The sequence below is a fragment of the Hyla sarda genome, chromosome 11, assembly GCF_029499605.1.
Source record: "Hyla sarda isolate aHylSar1 chromosome 11, aHylSar1.hap1, whole genome shotgun sequence".
NCBI lineage: Eukaryota > Metazoa > Chordata > Amphibia > Anura > Hylidae > Hyla > Hyla sarda.
Window position 1 is genome coordinate 32362519 of NC_079199.1, and position 21420 is coordinate 32383938.

At 42.7% G+C, this 21420-nt stretch overlaps 1 protein-coding gene across 13 annotated transcripts in view; it reads left to right on the forward strand.

Moving 5' to 3' along the window:
- Nucleotides 1-21420, forward strand: part of SLC8A3 (solute carrier family 8 member A3) — a 297810-nt gene that overhangs the window by 242100 nt on the left and 34290 nt on the right. For 4 of the 13 annotated variants that reach the window (XM_056547173.1, XM_056547175.1, XM_056547177.1 and 1 more), the window contains one exon: nucleotides 2456-2559. The exons of the other annotated variants lie outside the window; for them this stretch is intronic. In XM_056547173.1, coding sequence (XP_056403148.1) covers nucleotides 2456-2559 — 104 coding nt within the window. The remainder of the gene's footprint in view (nucleotides 1-2455; nucleotides 2560-21420) is intronic. 13 annotated transcript variants of the gene reach the window in all.

The window sequence follows — 21420 nt, forward strand, 5'->3', positions numbered from 1 at the left end:
TTAAAGTGGTACTCCACTGGCCAGCGTTTGGAACATTTAATACCGGACGCTGTGTGCACGCTGTGTCGGTCGGCCACGCCCCTCGTGATGTCAGGCCACGCCTCCTCAATGAAAGTCTATAAGAGGGGGCATGGCGGGCGTCTTGCCCCCTCCCATAGACTTGCATTGAGGCATGGCCTGATGTCACAAGGGTTCGTGGTCGATCCCGCAGCACGCACACAGCATTCAGAACGGAATGTTCTGAACACTGGGCAGTGGAGTACCCCTTTAAAGTCTGGCACATCTTTATAAAGCATGTTACTATTTTACTCTTGTGCACTGAGTGATTCTGGAATTAAGAAGAACCTGTGGAGAATAGGTTGCTTAAAGTGTAGCTCCCACTATCCTATTTTTTTTTTTCTGTCCCTGTCTATTGCCAATCTATCCCTAACCCCCTCCCTGTTTTAATTTTTGTTTTTACTATATTAAAAATAACTTTTTGTCTGCCTGGTAGTGTGCTCACTACCAGGCAGACTTCTCCAGCAGGCACCACTTCACTGATGCCTGCTGGGGACAACACTTCTGCCCTTAGTTTATCTACACAGGGTGCCTCCAGCTGTTTCACCACTACAACTCCCAGCTTGCCCTGACATCTATAGGCTGTCAGGGCATGCTGGGAGTTGTAGTAGTGAAACAGCTGGAGGCACCCTGGTTAGATAAACTATAAGTTAGTGCCATGCGGCGCTATGGCGCTAGCCCGTTCCCTCCGTCAAAGCCCCCCCCATACCCCGTTCCCTCCATCACAAATCCCCCGCCCACATACCCCGTTCCCTCTTACTTACAGATACTGCAGAGTCCGGCAGCGGGCGTGCAGGGGCAGCGGCGGCGACGACACGTGCGGGAGGAGTGGCCTCCCAGCCAGTGGCCGGGGAGCCAATGCGCTCGCTCCCGCCTGTCTGATTGACAGGCAGGGAGCGAGAGCAGCCTAAATGAAAAAGGACTGATTGCCAGGCCAAAATCAGTCCTTTTTCAGGCGTGACGTCACGCCAGGCTGCAGCCGGCCACTAGGAGGGAGACCCCTAGTGGCCGGTTTTCAAATGTAAATTACACCATGTTAATAAAAAATAAAAAAAATAATGAAACTATATTAGAGATATGTTGTAGTACATATGCACTACAAAATATCAAAAAAAAAAAAAAAGTTGGTGACAGTGCCCATTTAATGGAGTGACCATGTGACCTGGAATGTTTGTGGCCCCATAATATGTCTAAGCGTGTTGTATAATCCATACATTAGGCTTTACTTATGCAGATGAGTCTTTTAGTGACAGTTTAGCAGACCAAACACATTACATAGTGGTCATCCAGACACTTGTTTGGGCGGTCAGCCAGACACATGCTTGGCCACTGGCCAGGTGTAGGTGTGCATGAGTTTTCCATAAAGAGGTGGTAAGCTAATGCCAGACTCCTCCTCAGGGTAGATAAGACTGCCCCAGAAGAGAGGATTGAGTGTGTTAAATACCATCACTCTGATCCTTCTCTTCCAGTGACATCCCCCTTTGGATTTGGTTTGCTGGTCTCCCCAAAATCAGCAGGTTTGGCTGAAACCCTAACGTGTATGGTATTCATGTTTGGTTATAAAGCACATTTAAAAGTTAATGGTAAGTGACTAAAAATCCATATTTTGTGTCTGGTCCACATTCCCAGCAGAGAAGAGGCTCCACATGTATGGTTATAGTCTGTACAGTTTCTGTATCTTGCATTGACTCTCGTATTTATTGCTTTTTTGGAACTGGTTGATAAGCAGCATTTGGTGTCGTCTTTTGATAAACTTCAAGTAGTCTTAAGGGCTAGGCCTTGTTTTTGTATCAACATTGTGCCCACCAGTATATAAATGATATGTTGGGCCATATTGTATAGATATAAAATTCTACTGCTCTTCTTTCTGATAAAGAAACATAACATGATCTGAATACGTGCATAAACTTAGTGTTAGTGTTGCCTAGAGCAACCAAAGCTGGTATCTTTTTGCCATGACAAACAATGGTGAACAATGCTGATTCACTTATGAATAAGGACAGATATTGTGTTTTCTAGTACAGTTAGATAGACTTCCCTTTCTGCTTTTCAGTATCCATTCTTTGAATTTTCTGTAGTTTATAGCTCAATTAGAAACGTTTAATTACAGAAAGTTTGACATAAAACGGTTCCGGATCAACGATGTCAAGCAGAAGATGAATCATGCCTTACAAATGACTCTGTAATAATGTGGAAATGTTTTCTCATGAATGATCTATAGACACAGCGTTGTGTAAACTGTGGCCCTTGGCCTATGTTGTGTTTCTACCCTTACCACCAAAGCCAAAGGGCCATAGGTTGTCAAAGAAGTTTACTAGCATCTTAGGAGGGTGTCAACAATGGAGAAAGCTCTGATACTGTTACTCTATATACCATTCTTTCTCTTATGTCCCAACAGGAAAACGATAAGGGTAAAAATAATAGATGAGGAGGAATACGAAAGGCAAGAAAGTTTCTTCATTGCACTTGGTGAACCGAAATGGATGAAACGCGGAATATCAGGTGTGAGCCAGTTACTACCACCCCCACCTAAAAATAAACCAATAACCAATCTTTTATCTTTCCCCCTTTCACCTTTTTTTTTGTTATCAGAGTCAAGCAATCCCATCTTCCTCTCCTGTGTATTCCCGCTCTCTCCATTTTTCGGTCATCTACACCTTGGTTAATTTTGTTCCTTCTCGCTTTCTTTGGCTTTATGTTCTTTTAATCCAATTAATTTATGCAGATCCTTTCCTGTTCATCTATGTTGTAACCATTTTACTGTACAACAAATCACATCAATGAGACAATGTGGTGCATGGTTTTCAAATACTGTGTAGTTGCTTTCTATACTCTCTCATTTACTTTGCCATGAAAGATGTGTGTGTCAATTCTGGAGTATTCCGTACAGAATTGCATAAGCTTGATTGTTTGCTTTTAGTTGCTAAAGTGACGCCTTGAATAGCTGTTGTTCAATCGTCTGACAACACTTTCTTCTGTTTTCGCCATTCACATGAACATTTGGCATAGCCAAACAATCATGTCTTGTGAATGGAAAGAAGAGAGTTAAGGCACTCTTTTAGAGAACAAAAAAGGGTTTATGCAGTTGAAATCCAACATGCCGAGCCCTTCTCTCCCCCAACGTCATCTGTCAGGAGAGAGTTAGGAAGCCCCCATACACATTAGAGAAGTGTTTTTTTTAACTGGTGTGCTGTGACACATCTGTAGGTTTGCCGCAGAACAGACACCAGGACCGCTAGATTGTCAGTCCAGGCCAAAGCTTTATTCCTAATAACAGACCTGGCCTTCGTGACTTTGTCTTGTATTGCAGCGACTCAACTATAACAGTGCTCAGTACCACACTGCAGCATCACTCCTCCCGAGCGCAGGGTTAGTAGAGACTGCTGGGGCAGGAGGAGGCTGGGCTCTCTGTGCCTGGTGGTCCCTTTAAGGCTTATTAATGCCAAAAAGGAAATGGAACTGATGAGAAAGCACAAGGTCCAGAATTGCTTACCAACAGGTGAATATCTATTACGGTTATGTGATCTTCAAACAAATAAAGTGCACTTTAAACATATATCTTCCCAGTAGTAGCAGACATAAGGTGCACTACAAGTTTAAGAAAGCCATAATATTAAAACCTGCTGGGATATATGTATAATGCACAGATAATTGCAGCTAACTCTTAGCTGTTAGTATCTGCATGTTATATTAATATTCCAGCAGATTTTAAAGAGTACCTGTCATGATCTTGTTAAATTTTATAATCCTCCCAGTTCACTGCCTCCAGCATGGTAAACCACCCTCTGCGTTTTTTGTTATTATTTTTCAGTTTTCTGCCTTTATATTTCTCTGTACTTTCTGCTCAGTCTCAGTCAGAATCACAGACTTGGAAGGGGTGTTCCCCAGCAGACGTGACATCATCTGAAGCCATACAGGAGAGAACTTCCTCACTCTGCTACACACAGCCTAGAGCAGTTCAGTGTGAGATGAGCTATGATTGGCTAAGGCTGCACACACCCCTCAGCACTCCAGATTTTTGACTTCTGCCAGCCCATCAGGAGTCATATGTCTGTGCAAGAGATGGGGGAATTGTTCTCTGGACACGTGGGGAGACACAAATTCAACATAGAAAGCTTTTTTTTTTTTTTTTTTTTTAAACAAAGTACAATAGAAAGATTTTTATATTTACCATAAGCAGTTCCATGGCAAAAATTAGTTTTAATGACAGTGCCCCTTTAATATTATGGCATTCTGATACTTTTAGTGCATTTTATTTCTGCTGCTTCTTTGAGGCTATATGGTTTTAGTTTACTGCATTATGTTTATATTCTGGCATTTTATATGAATATTTGGTGATATTCAACCCTCACGATCACAGCATCTAAAAGTGCAAATTACTTACCGGACCCACCCCAGCTTGATCATGGTGGTCCAATAAGTTAAAGATGGTGGCTATAGGTCTCCTCCTTACCTGCATTCTGTTTTTCAAATACACTATGCCTCAGTGTTATCCTTAGTTGTTCCTGTAATACCTTATATTTAAAAATTAATGGGGTTCCCTACTAAAGAGACAAAGAGAGAGGTCCTTTATCCACACAATTAAAGCCCCTGATGGCACCCCCCACTTCTCCACTAAAGATATTGCTAAACTCTTTACAAATTACTACTCCTCTCTATACAACCTTCTGCTATCATCCGTCTGCCCAGAAGACCGGTCCCTCCAAATGTCTAATTTTTTTAGACAAGATTTTGCCTCCCATCTCATACCCCTGACGAAGCTGATACTTTGATCAGGCCCATTACGCAACAGGAAATTAGAGATACTATCGCTACTTTTCCCTCTGGTTAGAGTCCTGGCCCTGATGGGTTCACCATCCTGTATTACCGAAAGTTCATCGAGGTCTTAACTTTGCACTTGACTGAGACCTGCAATGCACTTCTCAGAGGCAACCGCCTTCCGAAACAATCCTTAGAAGCACACATTACTGTAATACCCAAGGACGGTAAAGACCCAACTCTCTGTTCTAACTATAGACCCATATCCCTCCTTCACATTGATTTGAAGATCTGGGCCAAACTCATTGCGATCAGACTTAGCATAGTCCTACCAAAATTAATAAACCCGGACCAGACAGGTTTTGTGAGGGGAAGAGAGGGGAGGCACAACGTTAATAGGGTTCTTCATGCTATCCAACACACACACGATACCAACACCCCAATGCTTTTACTGGGTATCGATGCAGAAACGGCTTTTGATAGAGTGGTGTGGGATTTTATGGAACATACCTTGATTAAAATGAATTTCACTCCACAGTTAATAACCGCAATTTTCTCTCTCTACACTACCCTGTACACTCGGGTTAAGGTCAATGGCACTCTTTCTCCCCCTTTCCTAATAACTATCGGGACACGTCAGGGCTGCCCCCTATCGCCATCTTTATTTCTATTGACTGTAGAGATGCTCCTAGAGAGCTTTAAACAGCACCCTGAGATTTCAGGCTTAAAGGTAGGCTCTCATGTCCACTTAACCTCTGCATTTGCAGATGTTCTTCTGCTACTGCTTACAAACCCAGATAGTTCTCTGGCAGGGGTTCTCCGGGTTCTGTCATTGTTCGGAGAGGTATCATACTTTAAAGGTAAATTATACAAAGTCAGAGATACTATGCCACCACAGACTTAAAAAAACAACCACCTTCATATGGCCCTCCGTCTCCATGAAATATTTAGGTATACAAGTACCCAGAGAACTTCCCAAGCTTTTTGAATTTAACTATGTCCCTCTTCTATGGAAATTGACCGAAAGACTACGTTCTTATGACCTACTCTACCTTTCGTGGATGGGCTGGAAGAATCTTTTACAGATGTATGTCCTCCCCTTATATCTTTATACCCTATCCCTCATCATTATTCACCTCCCTAAATCCTTTTTCTTTAAGATCAGACGTCTCTTCTCCATTTTTCTGTGGAAAAAAGGTACACCATGGCTGGCACACTCTGTCCTGATCCGAAAGAAAAACCTTGGCGGTCTTGGACTTCCAGATATAGAACAGTACTATAAAGGCCACCCTCTTGAAACGAAGGGTGGAGCTAGTATCGGATAGTGGCCCAGACTTGGAGACTACCCAACTAGGTGACATTAAAACACACCTCTTATGGCTACCCCAGAAGAAGGAGATTGCATCCTTGAGAAACCCACTTTTAAAAGACACCTTGTTGGTCAAATGTGGCCTCCTCTCTCCTTCTCAAAACCATCAGTCCCCTTAAGGAACATCTTCCCTGATCCCTCAAGCCTTGAATGAACCAGTAGTCAACACCAACCCGATTTGGCCTTTATTAGCTCAAACAACTCTTGCAGACTTCCTCCCCAACAGAGTCCCACCAGAGATTGAGGTTCTCCAGTCACTGGTGGGCTCTCACTCTTCCGCCACACTCCATGCTTTCATTGCAAGACAAACTTGCCTCACATTCCTAAAAAAAAATTCAATTGTTAACTCTCTGACATGGCTAGAGGAGCTGTATGTCCATAGTTCCAAATCTAAACTCAAACTCTCAGTATTTTACAACCAACCATTGGATACAGAATATTACTCCCTCCCCTATACCTACTTTCCTGGGAGAAGGAGTTGGGGGTTACCCTAACAGACGACCTCTGCCGTCATGTGCTTCGATATTCCCACGGCTTCTCTTGCTGCATCAAAATACAGGAAAACGATTTTAAACTACTTATAGAACCCCGGAAACTCCATTTTGGCTTATCTACTAATAAAACATTCTGGAGATGCGGTGGGTACGTTTGTACACATATGGTGGACGTGTCCTGTTCTCCAACCATTCTGGAAGGAAGTGCAAGACACTATAAATTCTTTATGTAAATGTTCTATCTCCCTCTCTATAGATATTAACCTGCTGGCCTTACCTTCCTCTTCCTTCAGACCCTCAGTAAAGTCTCTTCCCACCCACATATAGCTGCTGCCAAGTCACTTATTCCGCTACTTTGGCAACAACAGCAACCACCTTCTAGAAGCTGAACCAAATATGTTGCATGGAAGAATTGACTAGCTGGCACTCCCTCTCCCATGACAAATTCTTAGCCTTATGGGGCCCCTGGATATCTTACAAACGCCCTACACCCACATGACATCTTCATGCTGTACCACCTTGCCTTTACGTAGATGCTTATGGAGTGCTCTACTTACTCCCCCCTACATATACCAACTCCCACTTACGCATCCACTGCCCTCCCCCTCCTCTCCCCTCCTCTTTTCTACGGTTCCCTGTAAAAGCGGAGCTTATTGTACAATTTAATTTACAGTAGGTGAATTACAATGAATGTACACTTATACCTGGTCTTTTCTACTGTACCATGACCATGTACTGTTTATTGCTCGTTGTTTGTTTATATTTGTTTCTTGATACGCTGTTATTACTGCTGCAATTTATAGTCCAACCGAGGTGACTACCATACGTAATATTCTTAATATGTTCTTTCGTCTGAGAAGACTTCATTTTCTAATTGGGACTGAACCGTACATTGATGCGATACTGTTCTCTGTTTGTTCATATTTTTTTACTGCTTTTCAATAAAAACAGATTTGTGGGGGAAAAAAGGGGTTTTCCCACTAATGTTTATATTCCCTCACTAGGTATATAGATGTCAGAGGTAGTTTTCCCCCCCTTAGGACCTTCCTCCTTTCAGGCTCTGTTCACATTTCATTATTTTACTATGATCCACTGGAAAGGTCAAAGTTGGAGTGGCATATGTTGAAGTCTGCGATTGGAGGGATCCAGTAGGAAATACTCCTGATGTATAACCCCAATGGAAAGGGAAAAAAAAGTGTAAACTACTTTTGGTTTGATCCTTTAGGCCTATTATGTAAAGCTATGTAGTACCTTGAGTACCTGTGAGATTGATATTTAGGGCCTTTTATGAAAGAAAAAAAAATAATTGATGAGGGTTTGACTCCTGGCTTTCCCAAAAATCAGTTCTTTGAAAGGGCTGCACCTCTCCAGCTGTGATTCCAATTTGAACTACTATAGTTCACAGCAGCTTAGCCCCATTCAACCCTTCAACAAACTTTCCATAGATAAATACTACAATTTCTAAAAAATATATTTTCCCACCTCTTCTCCTTCAAATGTTATCATTCCCTCAAATTTCTAAAAATCCATTTTGATAGAGGGTCTCATTGAGCGAACAGAATTCATGCTGCCCATATAAGTTTATGGAGGGGGAGGGGGAGGGAGGAGGGAGCTGTAGAGTGAGAAAATGGCAAAAAAGACTTACAAAGAAGCTGCTACAAGGTCTAGTAAATATTTATTTTATCCCAGTGCTGGATTGACATCTAATACCGTTCAGTGCTGCATTATATCAACGTCCATCCTCCTTGTGTGGGTGTGCTATGGAGAAAGGGTAGTAGGTTCTTCTTTTGCGCGTGTGTGTATGCAGTGTATGGGAGACATAATGGCATCTAGTCTCTACCCACGAGCACAGTAACAACTGAAAATTAACAATAGAACAATATAACTTACAGAGGGAAAAGTTATGAAAATGCTATTTTAAAATATATACAGATATAATATCAGCCCCCATGTACACATGACAGCTTATCCTGACAAGTTTGTTAAATGGCTAGTGACAACTCAAAGGGAATCTGCCAGCAAGTTAGGGCACATTAACCTGCTGATAGGGACTTTTACCATGGACATTATAATGACTTAAACATGGCTCTCTGGTGTCCCATTTATCTTTAATATCAGTTTTTTTGAATTACAAATTATAGTGTTTGGTGCAAAGAGGGTGTTCCTTTACCCCTTGGTGCAGCAATATGTCCTCCGTCCCCCTCTGGAGTAATAAGCCGTCCCTCTACGGTGGTCTTGTGTTAAGTCACTGCAGAGTAGCTGCTCAGTATTCATGAAAGGGCGTTATTAGAGGAGAAAGCGGGCCACTGTATAAGTGAAGAAACTTCTATTGCATATCAATAAAACTGATTATTTAAAGGAGTAGTGTAGTAAAAGATAACTTATCCCCTATCCAAAGCGGTCCGACCCCCCCCCCCCGCGATCTCCTGAATGGAGTCACGGCAGTCTGCTGGGAGGGGGCTACCCGACAACTGCACGAAGCGGTGGCGGCCAACACGCCCCCTCCACGTATCCCAGAGAGATCCATGAAGGGGACGTGTCAGCCGCGGCTTCCTGCGGGGGTCGGCATTGGATTCAGTAGCTGGGGAAACCTACCAGCAGCAGAAAAGAACACCTATAGAAGAAGTGCCTACCAAGCTGTATCATTGGGCGACATGATATTAAATGATTAAGCGTCAGTCAAAAGGGTAAAGATTTTTTCATAAATTAACATTCTTCCCCATCAAATCAGTCAGCAGCTTTAGATCCAAGAAATTATCGACAGAATCCGTTCTTCAAGGTCCATTAAATGAATGAATTAATGCAAGTTTTCCAAGAAATGCCTTTTAGTTCTATTGTAGTTACTAGAGAGCTGATGCCGTCATGTCTTATAAATACATTTAGGCATGCGGAAATTGTAATATGATTCTTAATTTTGTTATACTCTGGGAAGCTTTAGTGTAAGGATTGTAGTGTTTTCAGTCTAATATATATTGGTGTTATCTAAGTAAACATACAAGAGCATTGAGTCTTATCCACTGAAAAAAACTGACACAAAAACAAGACATAAAACACAAAAACAGCTGCAAAGGGAAACATGGATCAGGATTTTACTTAATCAGGATAGGAGACCTGTTCGTGTGACGGCCCTCTCAGCAAATCACCCACTAAGACAGGGATCAGTGATTGGCTGAGCGGGCCGAAAATCATGCTCTTCTCGGAAGGAGGAGTTTGGAGAGTGCTCCAGGGACTGGTAACTAGCCGGGCCCAGTACAGGAAATTGCGGGTGGTCCTAGTGGCCGTACCTTCCATGATCAGACACTTATCCCCTATCCTGACTCATCTGTGTATATCAAATTTTGCTGATTTTAATTATGTAACATTTTATACTGATTATCAGGCTTAAAGTGAGTTTAGCATAAAGAAAGGGATAATTGATTCTTCCTTGAGTTCCATGTGTCGTAGGTTCAAAAAACATTTGATTTATTGTCCACAGCTATCAGATATTAACAAGAAATGTAAAGTTTTATTTGCTATTTGACAGATACACCTGCACTAAAAATATATCAAGCTGATACAGAAACAGTTCTATTTGTAGAATGTCAATGGAGCAGATGCAAAGCAGCTGCTCAACAAAGTCAGTGACCCAGCATTTAGAATCCAATAAAAAGAAAAAGGCCAGTGCACCTGCAATTAACCCTATTTTATTAGGCCAGCAAGTGCATACATGCAATATTAGAGTGCAGATCCACCGTCACCACCAATTTTTGTTGTTTCAATGCATCTTAAACATAGTACTGTAACTTTGCAAGTACTCTTAATTAAAGGGGTACTCCGGCCCTTAGACATCTTATCCCCTATCCAAAGGATACTGCGCTTCACCTGATATCCACGCCTTAGTATAAAAACTGAAATAAAAAAAAGCACAAACGGATGCGCTCCGTAGTGTAACACCAAAGGTGAGTTGGTAACGCTAAGTGTGAATTGCGCTTACCACATGAAGTTGTACTCCAACCAAGTACAACAATGGAACAGGGTGTATCATCAAAGGGTCTCTGCAGCTTCGTCCCGCTGAAATAGAATCACGATAAAAACAAGCAATCTCCAGGTAGCAGAGCGGGATCAATGGAAGCGCTGAGACCAGATAAGAAGTTAAAAGGATTTATTTCCCATAATGCAACGCGTTTCACGGTCACCCGCTTCCTCATGCCTGAGGAAGCGGGTGACCGTGAAACGCATTGCATTATGGGAAATAAATCCTTTTAACTTCTTATCTGGTCTCAGCGCTTCCATTGATCCCGCTCTGCTACCTGGAGATTGCTTGTTTTTATCGTGATTAGTATAAAAACGTTATTGCCCTATGAGGAGCTCTGCTCTCTTTTTCTTATAGAAATATAACGGATGGAATAGCACAGATTCATGCACTATTCCATTGAGATAAGAAATAAATTACACAACAATGGTATAGGTGTATAGCAGTTGACTAAGTGGCATCCATCATAGATTTTTATATGCTGGAGTAAAATGGACCAAATTAAGGGTTGCATTTACAAGTTTGGTACATATTGGAGTGTCCTAAACACAGAAAACACTCCATGGTGTGTTATCCTGCAGATTAATGGGTAAAACACTAATAAAATGTGTACACTTACCAATGGTGGTTGTTAGAGATGAGCGAACTTACAGTAAATTCGATTTGTCACGAACTTCTCGGCTCGGCAGTTGATGACTTATCCTGCATAAATTAGTTCAGCTTTCAGGTGCTCCCGTGGGCTGGAAAAGGTGGATACAGTCCTAGGAGACTCTTTCCTAGGACTGTATCCACCTTTTCCAGCCCACCGGAGCACTTAAAAGCTGAACTAATTTATGCAGGCTAAGTCATCAACTGCCGAGCCGAGAAGTTCGTGACGAATCGAATTTACTGTAAATTCGCTCATCTCTAGTGGTTGTACAATACCAAGTACAACATTGGAAACAGCATAGGATTATCCAACAAACAAGGCTTGCTGCAGCCACTCCTAGTCACAATTCATTTAAAAAAGTCCAAACACTTCTCCTCCAGGTTTAGGCTGGGATTAACAGGGGTTAAGAGTATTTTTTTTAAGTAAAAAGATTTATTTACCCATAATGCAATGCATTTCGCGAGATCCCCTTTATCAGTCCTGTGCTGAGAAATCTGTGGTATACTTGCTGGCCTTGCCCCCTCTTAGTTAACCCACCTTCTTTTCTCTCTACTTGTGAACGTGCAAGAGAAAAAAGTAGCACATTTTAGCCCAAATACTGCACGCCAAAATTTGTGCCTTTTTTTAATGCCATAAAAGTGATGGAAATGTATTGGTAAATGCTACCTAAAGTTTATTAGATAGGTTCAAACTTCAAATAGTAGAAAGCTTGGCCCATTTGTCAAGAAAGAAAGAAGTCAGGACCAACGTGTTTTGCATGAGCTTGGCATGCTTTATTTATCCAGCCGCAGACTGACCTGTTTATGCTTTATAATTATGGTTGCCCATACCACCCACACACAGCCCACAGGTGAGGTCAGAGAAAAACCTAGGCAGCTTCCAGACTTTGTGATCATCACTTAAGTGGAAAGAAGAAAAAGGTCAGGGAACCTTTGTGGTTATAATACGTTCGGGTTACAAATAAGGCATACCCAACATAGTCCGCAATTCTATGACACCATGTCACTTTCCTCAGGTCCATCCTCCATTATATTCAGTTCAGAAAACGTCACCATAGGAATGTACAGCGTAAAATGTCATTAGGCCTTATTTCTAGATCTAGTTCAAGATTAGAAAGGACATAAGGTCTTTATAAAAACAAAAAATAAACAAAAACTGATGCATTGATCATCCATGTGGAGCCACTGCTCTGCGGATTCAGACACTTTTTTTCCAGGCCTCGTCACTAGCTATTGCTACCCATTCTTTTAGGAACTTCTATGCTAATGAAGTCCTAGACTACCTTACTTGTATAACTTGTCTGATTGATAGGTTTTAAAGGGGTATTCCACCCCTAGACATCTTATCCAAAGGATAGGGGATAAGATGTCTGATCGCAGGGGTCCCGCCACTGGGGACCCCCACAATATAGCACTCAGCACCCACCTGTATCTGCTTCCGGCAATGCTGGAGATTCTGGCTCCCGACCACGGGAACGGAAGATCGCGACGTCACGACTCCGCCCCCGTGTGACATCACACCCGCCCCCTCAATGCAAGTCTATTGGAGGGGGCGTAACAGACTATGAGTGAACATACGGGTAAAATGTATTAACTTGTTTAACAAATTAAATAACGTGTAATTGTTTTATTTAAATCCCTACTGACAGCTATTGCTGTATTTGCACTTTTACAGGATATCTGCCAGATTAGGACCGGCCACTGTTATCCTAAGCCCAGAAAGTGCTTGAATTTTAATTAAACACTTACAATAATTTTTTCCAAACAATCTATATCACAATCATCTCAGTTCCTCCTGCTCTATGACCTGCTGGTCACAGGTCAGACTGCATGTTCCCTTTAAAGAGACCTTATCACCATTTTTATGCTGTTAAAACCACAAGCAGCATAAAACTGGTGCATGCAGCAGGATCCCTACACACTATAAATTGCTCAGATATACTCGGGAGTTTCAGAAAATTCTAAAATTCATAGTTTAAAAATGCTGCTTCATGCTCCGCCGACCCTGAGTGACATGTCTCTCCCTATAGCAAAGATAGAGAGAGGAGTGTCACTCAGCAGAGTAGAGAACAGCCGCTGGGACTGCCCGCCATAACTACTTATACAGGTCCTGGTAACATTTTTGAACTAGAATTGCTCTGAAAGGGTAAAGAATAGTTTTATGCTGCCCGCAGTATCAGGCTGGTGACAGGTTTCCTTCAAGCTAACCTATTCCTCAACATTGTACACAACCTGATGTCCTTGTCCTCATTGGGGGATAACAGCTAAATTCCAGATTAATTTATCAGTATATTTTTTGGAAAGTATGAGGAAACAAAATTACCCAAGGAACCAGGACAAACATGGTGGAAACATACAAACTCTATGGAGGAGATTGAGCAGAGGGATGTTGGAGCAGTTGCCCATAGCAACCAGTTTTCCTTATTTATAAAATGGAAGAAAAAAAAACACTGATTGGTTGTTATGGGCAACTGCTCCACAAGCTTTGATAAATCTCCCCCTTAATCAATGGTGGGAGTGCCTCCAACTACAACTTTCAGCTTGCTCTGACAGCCACAGGCTGGTTGAGAAACATTGTTCTAAATAGTTGTTCATCTTGTCTGAATTTAAACCCAAGATCCCAGTGCTACACGGCAACAGTGCAAACCACTTAAAAGCAATACTGTAGTGGAATATAACTTATCCTTTATCCGAAGGATAGGGGATAAGATATAGATTGCGGGGGTCCAACTGCTGTATGGGGCCACGGCAGTCTGCAGGAAGCGCCGTGCCAATACCTGCAGGAAGCTGCGGCAGACACACCCCCCTCTATGAATCTCTATGGGATACAGGGAGGGTGCATGTCGGCCGCCACGTCATGCGGTGGATGCGGTGCAGACTGTCGTGGACCCATACAAGAAATCATGGGGGTCCCAGCGGTTGGACCCCCCGCAATCTATAAATTATCCCCTATCCTTCGGATATAGGATAAGTTATATTCCACTACAGTATTCCTTTAAGTGTTGTGTTGCCCACATACCAAAGGGACTATATACAATTATAGAAATGGCTGATGAAATTCACTGTACATGTCTTTGGACGCCATGCATGACAGGGAACACCCTTCCTGATAGATCTTCCATGCTGACTCCATATTTAGAGCAGCATGCTTTCATGACATATAGAAAATACATCTTTTTGTATTCCCTGAAATACCTGGTGCTTCTGGGCTGAAAATATCCTACCAGAAAGAGGAAGACCCAGCACGTTGAATGAATACATATACACACACATACACACATATATATATATATTGTAAGGATTTCACCCTGGGGATAGCTCTGGGATCGTCCTTGACACAGCCACAGGACATGTTTCTACTTCATTCAGCAGGTAAACGACAGTTCGCCAGCATTATTAGACAGGTTGCAGGATAAATAAAAACATAACACAGGAACAAACAAAATCTTAGACTGTCCAGTCACTAACTAAACAACACAGCATGCTCTGACTATCAACCGGAGGGCTTTTCTCTGCCAGTTAACTCTACAACCTTTTACTCACTGTTCACACACAGCAAGAGGCTGCAAATGCTAAGACTCCTTGTCTTGTCCACTTCACTGTTGTGGGTGTCACTAACAGCTCCTGGCTGTGTCTTCCTACCCAGGACCCATGTTCCTCCCCAGGACCCCTGGCCCTTTACAGCCACCTTGCTGTCTTGTGGGGAGAGCCCAGACTATTCTGTTTCATTTCCTTATATCTAGACTTCCCACATTTCTGCTGGCTTCATTAATTATGCACCTGATGAGCATCTCTGCTAGCTCAACGAGGATAAAGGACTGGGAAAAACACCCTTTCATTTCCCTCAAACCTGCCTCAATGCCACAATATATATATATATATATATATATATATATATATATATATATATTGCAGCTCATTACATCACCTTCTCAGGCGATGTTCCCTGGTATCAGCTTAGCTCCAGTTACAGAATATAAAAAACTGATCGGGATTAATGCAGACAGCTGTTTCTGGGTTCTTGCCCCTCGTCAGTACAGAGCAGGGTGACCTGGCTTGGCTGAGATGAGGGGCCTTAGACCAACTAAAGGGGATGAGTATTTAACTCAGGGCGAGTCCACCACTCCTAGTGTGACGGAGCTTTCAAGGGCCACTTAGCACTCCCCGGGCATTCTGGGTAGGGGAATACTACCGCTCTGTACTGACGAGGGGCAAGAACCCCGAAACAGCTGTCTGCAGATGGGTAGAAACTTCCCTTTTGGGGAGTAACTCTGGCTTGGCATTAATCCCGATCAGTTTTTTATATTCCGTAACTGGAGCTAAGCCGATACCAGGGAACATCGCCTGAGAAGGTGATGTAATGAGCTGCTTTGCATATTCCCCTACCCAGAATGCCCGCAGAGTGCTAAGTGGCCCTTGAAAGCTCCGTCACACCAGGAGTGGTGGACTCACCCTGAGTTAAATACTCATCCCCTTTATATATATATACACACACATACATATATATAATATGTGTGTGTATGTGTGTGTATATATATATATATATATATATATATATATATATATATTTATATTTGGCTTTCTGCTCTTATTTTCAGAACATTCAGTATCTGATTTATTCAGTAAATACAAGGCTAGTGTTTTACATTCTGAACTCATGCATGATCATTGTATCTGCTAAAGTGGCCAGCACCCTCTAGTGTCAACTGTTTGTAAAGCAGACAAAAGACAATCTCCATTATACAACCATATACTCTTTCCCTGACTATGCATAGTTACACTGCTCAAAAAAATAAAGGCACTGAGGGAGTGAAAGAGAGGAGACAACTAACCCTGGCCTCTTACTATGCTGGGTAACACCGCCTGGGCACTTGAATTTCATTTACAGATTAACAAAACAGCTTAGCTTTCAGTGAGGACTATGGAGACAAAAATGTATGCCCATATACTTGATGACTAGGCCTTTTTAGCCATGTACTTACCTACACCCCTGCTTTCTTGCTGACAGGTCCCCTTTAAACACTTAAGCAGCCGGGTGGTGACCACGGGGCCGGAGTATGGTGACGTCACGACTCTGCCCCCGTGTGACGTCACCCCCCCCCCCACCCCCGCTATGCAAGTCTATGGGAGGGGGCGTGACAGCATGCAGCTCAAACAGGTGGGTGGCGAACACAAGATTGCGGGGGACCCCCGCGGTGAGACATCTTATCCCCTATCCTTTGGATAGGGGATAAGATGTCTCAGGGCCGGAGTACCTTTTTAACCTCAGTCTCTCCCAAAACACAAGTTCCTCAAGTTCAAGGATGATGATTACCAGCATGTCAATGTAATGGCGGTGACACGGCTTTGTTATAGCTTTCCCCGCAGCTTGCTGTATGACACAATATCCTCCACACTTGCTGTTTGTATCTCTTGCCTCATCTCTGTGAAATCCTCATGTTCTTCTGTCACCCACAAAGCCCTCCAGAATCTTTTAAAGGAAACCTGACAGACTTGAGTAAGGCTTTCCATGAACAGCTGCACCTTCCCTATTGATCCTTTGTTATTCTACTGAGGCTGTTGTTACATTAGATACCATCACGATTTTTATGCAGACTAGAAAAAAAGGAGACATCTGGCTCCCACAGTCTGAGCTATTGTCTGCTATATTAAGATGTTCTGTACCTGCAAATACAATTATATGATAAAAAGAAATAAAGCAATTTTACCCGTTCAATTTTCAGAACCATGGAACTGCTGGAATATGAGATTTGAACTGCTAAGCAGATTACCCCTCTTAGGCCTTTAAACTAATAGACACTGACATGAAGCTGGTCTTCATCTAGGCACCTTGGAGCAGCCATCTTGCCTTGCAGCCGGTTTCTATATCATGCTGCCCTTGTTACAGGTGCTCTTACTCTGTAATCCACTTTCTATATGTCACTGTGACATATTGTCGTCCATCGTCGGGTTCTGATTAAGGTGACACTTCTGCTTAAAGGGGTTATCCACCATAAGGTGATTTTAGTACGTACCTTCCAGACAGTAATGGAAATAGGATCTGCGCTTGTCTTGGGGCTAAATGGCTATGTTGTGAGATTACCATAATACTGTGGCTATCTTTTTGTGATCTGTGTATTTCCTGTTGGATTTGGTTGAGACACAAATGAGTTGCATTCCATTCAATAGACCAGTGTTTTCCAACCAGGGTGCCTACAGCTGTTGCAAAATGATCTCTCCCCCCCCCCCCCCCCCCCCACACACTCAGCAGTTTCTCCACCCATTGAAGCAGGACAGGCTCAGTTTGCACACCTGACTAGTGATGTCATGTCTCGATGCATTGTAACCTGGGAAAACCTGAGGCTTGAGTAATTTTGAATGCTGTTAAAAATAAATATTGGGGCAAAAATCACCAAACTGCGAGACCACCGTCACACACAGGTACAGACACTATATTATGAACTAAACTAACTTTACAGCCCCTGAAGCATAGTCAGATAAAAAAAAAAAAATCCTGGAATACCCCTTTAACGTCTATTCCACACATGTGGTTAGTGTTTTATTTTGCACAAATTATTTGTATTAATCTGCTGCTCATATCTAAAATTAAAACCCAATACTTGAATTTCTGTTTAAGGTGAGGGCTATATGGCAACATACTGCAATGCAATCTCATGTAAGACTGCAGACCAAACCTGCACGCAATATATACCATACAAAATTACTATATAGAGTAGGAAATATATGATAACTGCTAAATTATCCAATGTTGTTGTATTTTTAGTGACACTGAAATCATATTATACACTTTTAACACAAACTGTGAATAGTAATCAAATTATAAATAAATATATAACCAGCACAGTCAGTGAGTTTCACCGTATGGGGTTGTTTGGGTTCTGTGGTCTTTTCAAAGTGGCCCAAAATTGAGGCTTCACTCTAACAGGGTAATCTGGCCTTATAACATTGATAGCCTATCCTCAGGATAGTCCATCAATATTAGGTTAGGGGTGGGTCCATCTCCTGACACCCCTGACAATCAGCTGTAGAAGGAGCAGCGGCGCTCCAGTGAGTACTGCAGCCTCATACCTGCATTCTCATACTTTTTTGATGTCTGTGTTAATGTGAGTCAGATGTCTGTTTTATATGAGTCAGCTGTGAAAAATATACAGTGATCCCTCAACTTACAATGGCCTCAACATACAATAGTTTCAACATACAATAGTCTTTTCTGGACCATTGTAAGTTGAAACCAGACTCAACGTACAATGCTACAGACCATCCAGATCTGTGAAACGTGTCAATGGCCGGAAGAACTAACCAATCAGAAAGGACATTCACTGGTAAAACCCCTGTATTACTGAAGCGTATGCACTGACTGATGTTTGGTAGCGCCCCCCCCCCCCCCCCCCTACAGTACAGGGAGGTATTACATGTTCTGTACTCTTTACCTGTACCAGGGTTACCTGCTCCTCTGGACACCAGGTGGGGGCGGCTCCATGTAACTTTTTTAGGACACTGTGTGTACTGTATAGGACCCTGAAGAAGCTCCTGTCCTCTACATAGACCAGTGTTTCCCAAGCAAGTTGCCCCCAGCTGTTGCAAAACTACAACTCCCAGCATGCCCGGACAGCCTTTGGCTGTCCGGGCATGCTGGGAGTTGTAGTTTTGCAACAGCTGGAGGCTCCCTGCTTGGGAAACACTGACATAGACAGTGATTTACAGCTCCCAGCAGATCTTTCTTACTTTTATATGTAAGGATTTGCTTTATCTATATTAGTTTTCTACTTATTTTTCTTTAATTCTCACTTTTTTTTCCTATTTTCGGATGACATTTTGGGGCTTTAGAACCAATTACCAGGTTTCCATAGAGTTCTGGTCTCAACATACAATGGTTTCCACATACAATGGTCGTCCTGGAACCAATTAATATTGTAACTTGAGGGAACACTGTATTGGGTAAAAATTCTAAGCATATTGCACTGGGTTTTCTAACAACAACAAAGAAAAGTTTGAAAAGGAAAACAAAAATAACTGCCAAGTACCAGTACGTGTCCAAAAAATATAAAAAATTTAATAACCTACAGGTATCCTTGTCAGCTCCCCTTATGCACTGTGTGAACGCACCCTAAGTGTTTTCCTAACCAGGTTTCCCTGTTGTTGAATAGAGCTTACTTTGATGGCTCCATAGAAGGCAGGATTGACAAAAGCGGTCATTTTCACAGTATGGATGGCAAATTGATCTCAGCCTGCTCAAGATAAACGCGGGGATAGAAAAGCTGTCAAAAGATGTGCGCATTCTTTTGGCTGGAGTTTTTTTTTTTTTTTCCATTAAAGGGTAGCTCCCACCATCCTATTTTTTTTGCTAGCCCGTTGCCCCCCCCCCCCCCGATACGGCACTAGCCCGTTCCCTCCTCCCCCCTGCCCCGCATACCCCGTTCCCTCATTACACTTGCAGTTACTGCAGAGTCCGGCAGCGGGCGTGCAGGGACAGCGGCGGCGACGAGGCGGCGGTGGCGATGTGCGGGAGGAGTGGCCTCCCAGCCAGTGGCCGGGGAGCCAATGCGCTCGCTCCCGCCTGTATGATTGACAGGCAGGGAGCGAGTGCAGCCTAACTGAAAAAGGACTGATTGCCACTCCAAAATCAGTCCTTTTTCAGTGGCCGGTTTTTAAATGTAAATTAAACCTTTTTAATGAAAAAAAAAATTATAAAAGTATATTAGAGATATGTTGTAGTACATAAGTACTACAACATATCAAAAAAGAAAGTTGGTGACAGTGCCCATTTAATTCACCATTCTAAATGTCTTTGACATAGTTCTTCAGTTTGAGAAAAATAAAAAAAATTGTCACAGGTTTACCGGATCGGACTACAAATGAATCTCAGGAGATTTACTCATTTCTAGTTGGGGTACATATATTGATATACATATAGCCTAAGTGAAATACATGGAGGGGCTAGATCAGCCAAAAAGAGCGCTTCTCTTGCGGGCTAATTATAGGAAGCTCCATTCTATTATAAAGCATTATACAGTATTATACAAGAACATTGATAAGCTATTCTCACACAGGCATAAAAATGTGCCAAATGTCTGCACTAAAAACAGGTGCGGACATTGGGGGAGATTTATCAAAACCTGTGCAGAGGAAGAGTGGTGCAGTTGCCCATAGCAACCAATCAGATTGCTTCTTTCATTTTCCACAGGCCTCTAAAGAGGCCTGTGGAAAATGAAAGAAGCAATCTGATTGGTTGCTATGGGCAACTGCACCACTCTTCCTCTGCACAGGTTTTGATAAATCTCCCCAATTAAGCTTACTGGCGGGTGCTATGACCACTTATAAAAATGCGCCGTCTCTGAGGAGTTTTGCACAGAAATTCTGCCATGTGAACTTACCCTTAGGGTAGGTTCACACGGATGGATCCACACCGCAGATCCGCTGGCGATGGACCCTACAGTGTGCCTTCAGCTATGCCTGTTCATAGCCGCAATCCACTGCTACGAGCATGTGCAGTATACTCGCACACATTGCGGCCACTGCCCCCTATTCCCTGAGCTAGGCCGAGAGCGGCCGTGATGTCTGCGAGTATACTGCGAGTAATCGCAGTGTGTCTGCTCATAGCAGCGGATTGCATCTATGAGCAGGCCTAGATGGAGACAAAATGTAGGGTCCATCGTTGGCGGATCCATATAGTGTAAAATATGCTGCGGATCCATCTGTTTCAACCTACCCTCTAAGGAGTTTTCCTAGCAAAATGTGTTGATGACCTATGCTCAGGATCCATGTTGATCAGCAGTTTGCCACTCATGTGAAAGCATATGGCTCTGTCTATTGTGTAGTGGCCATGCGGAGTTTCAGCATGCAATCACCCAGCATGGCCACTATATAACATATGAAGCTTTTGGTTCCAGTCACTGTATGTTGCTGAACCCAGCAAACAGCTGATCAGCAGGTTGCTATGTGTCAATCGCCACCAATCTAAGATTGATGATCATTCCTGAGGATAGGTCAACAAAAAAATTTGCCCTGAAAACCCCATGAGTATCACAGTATTGGAATGTTAAGACTAACAATGGTCAATAGGTGATAATGGGGGAGATTTA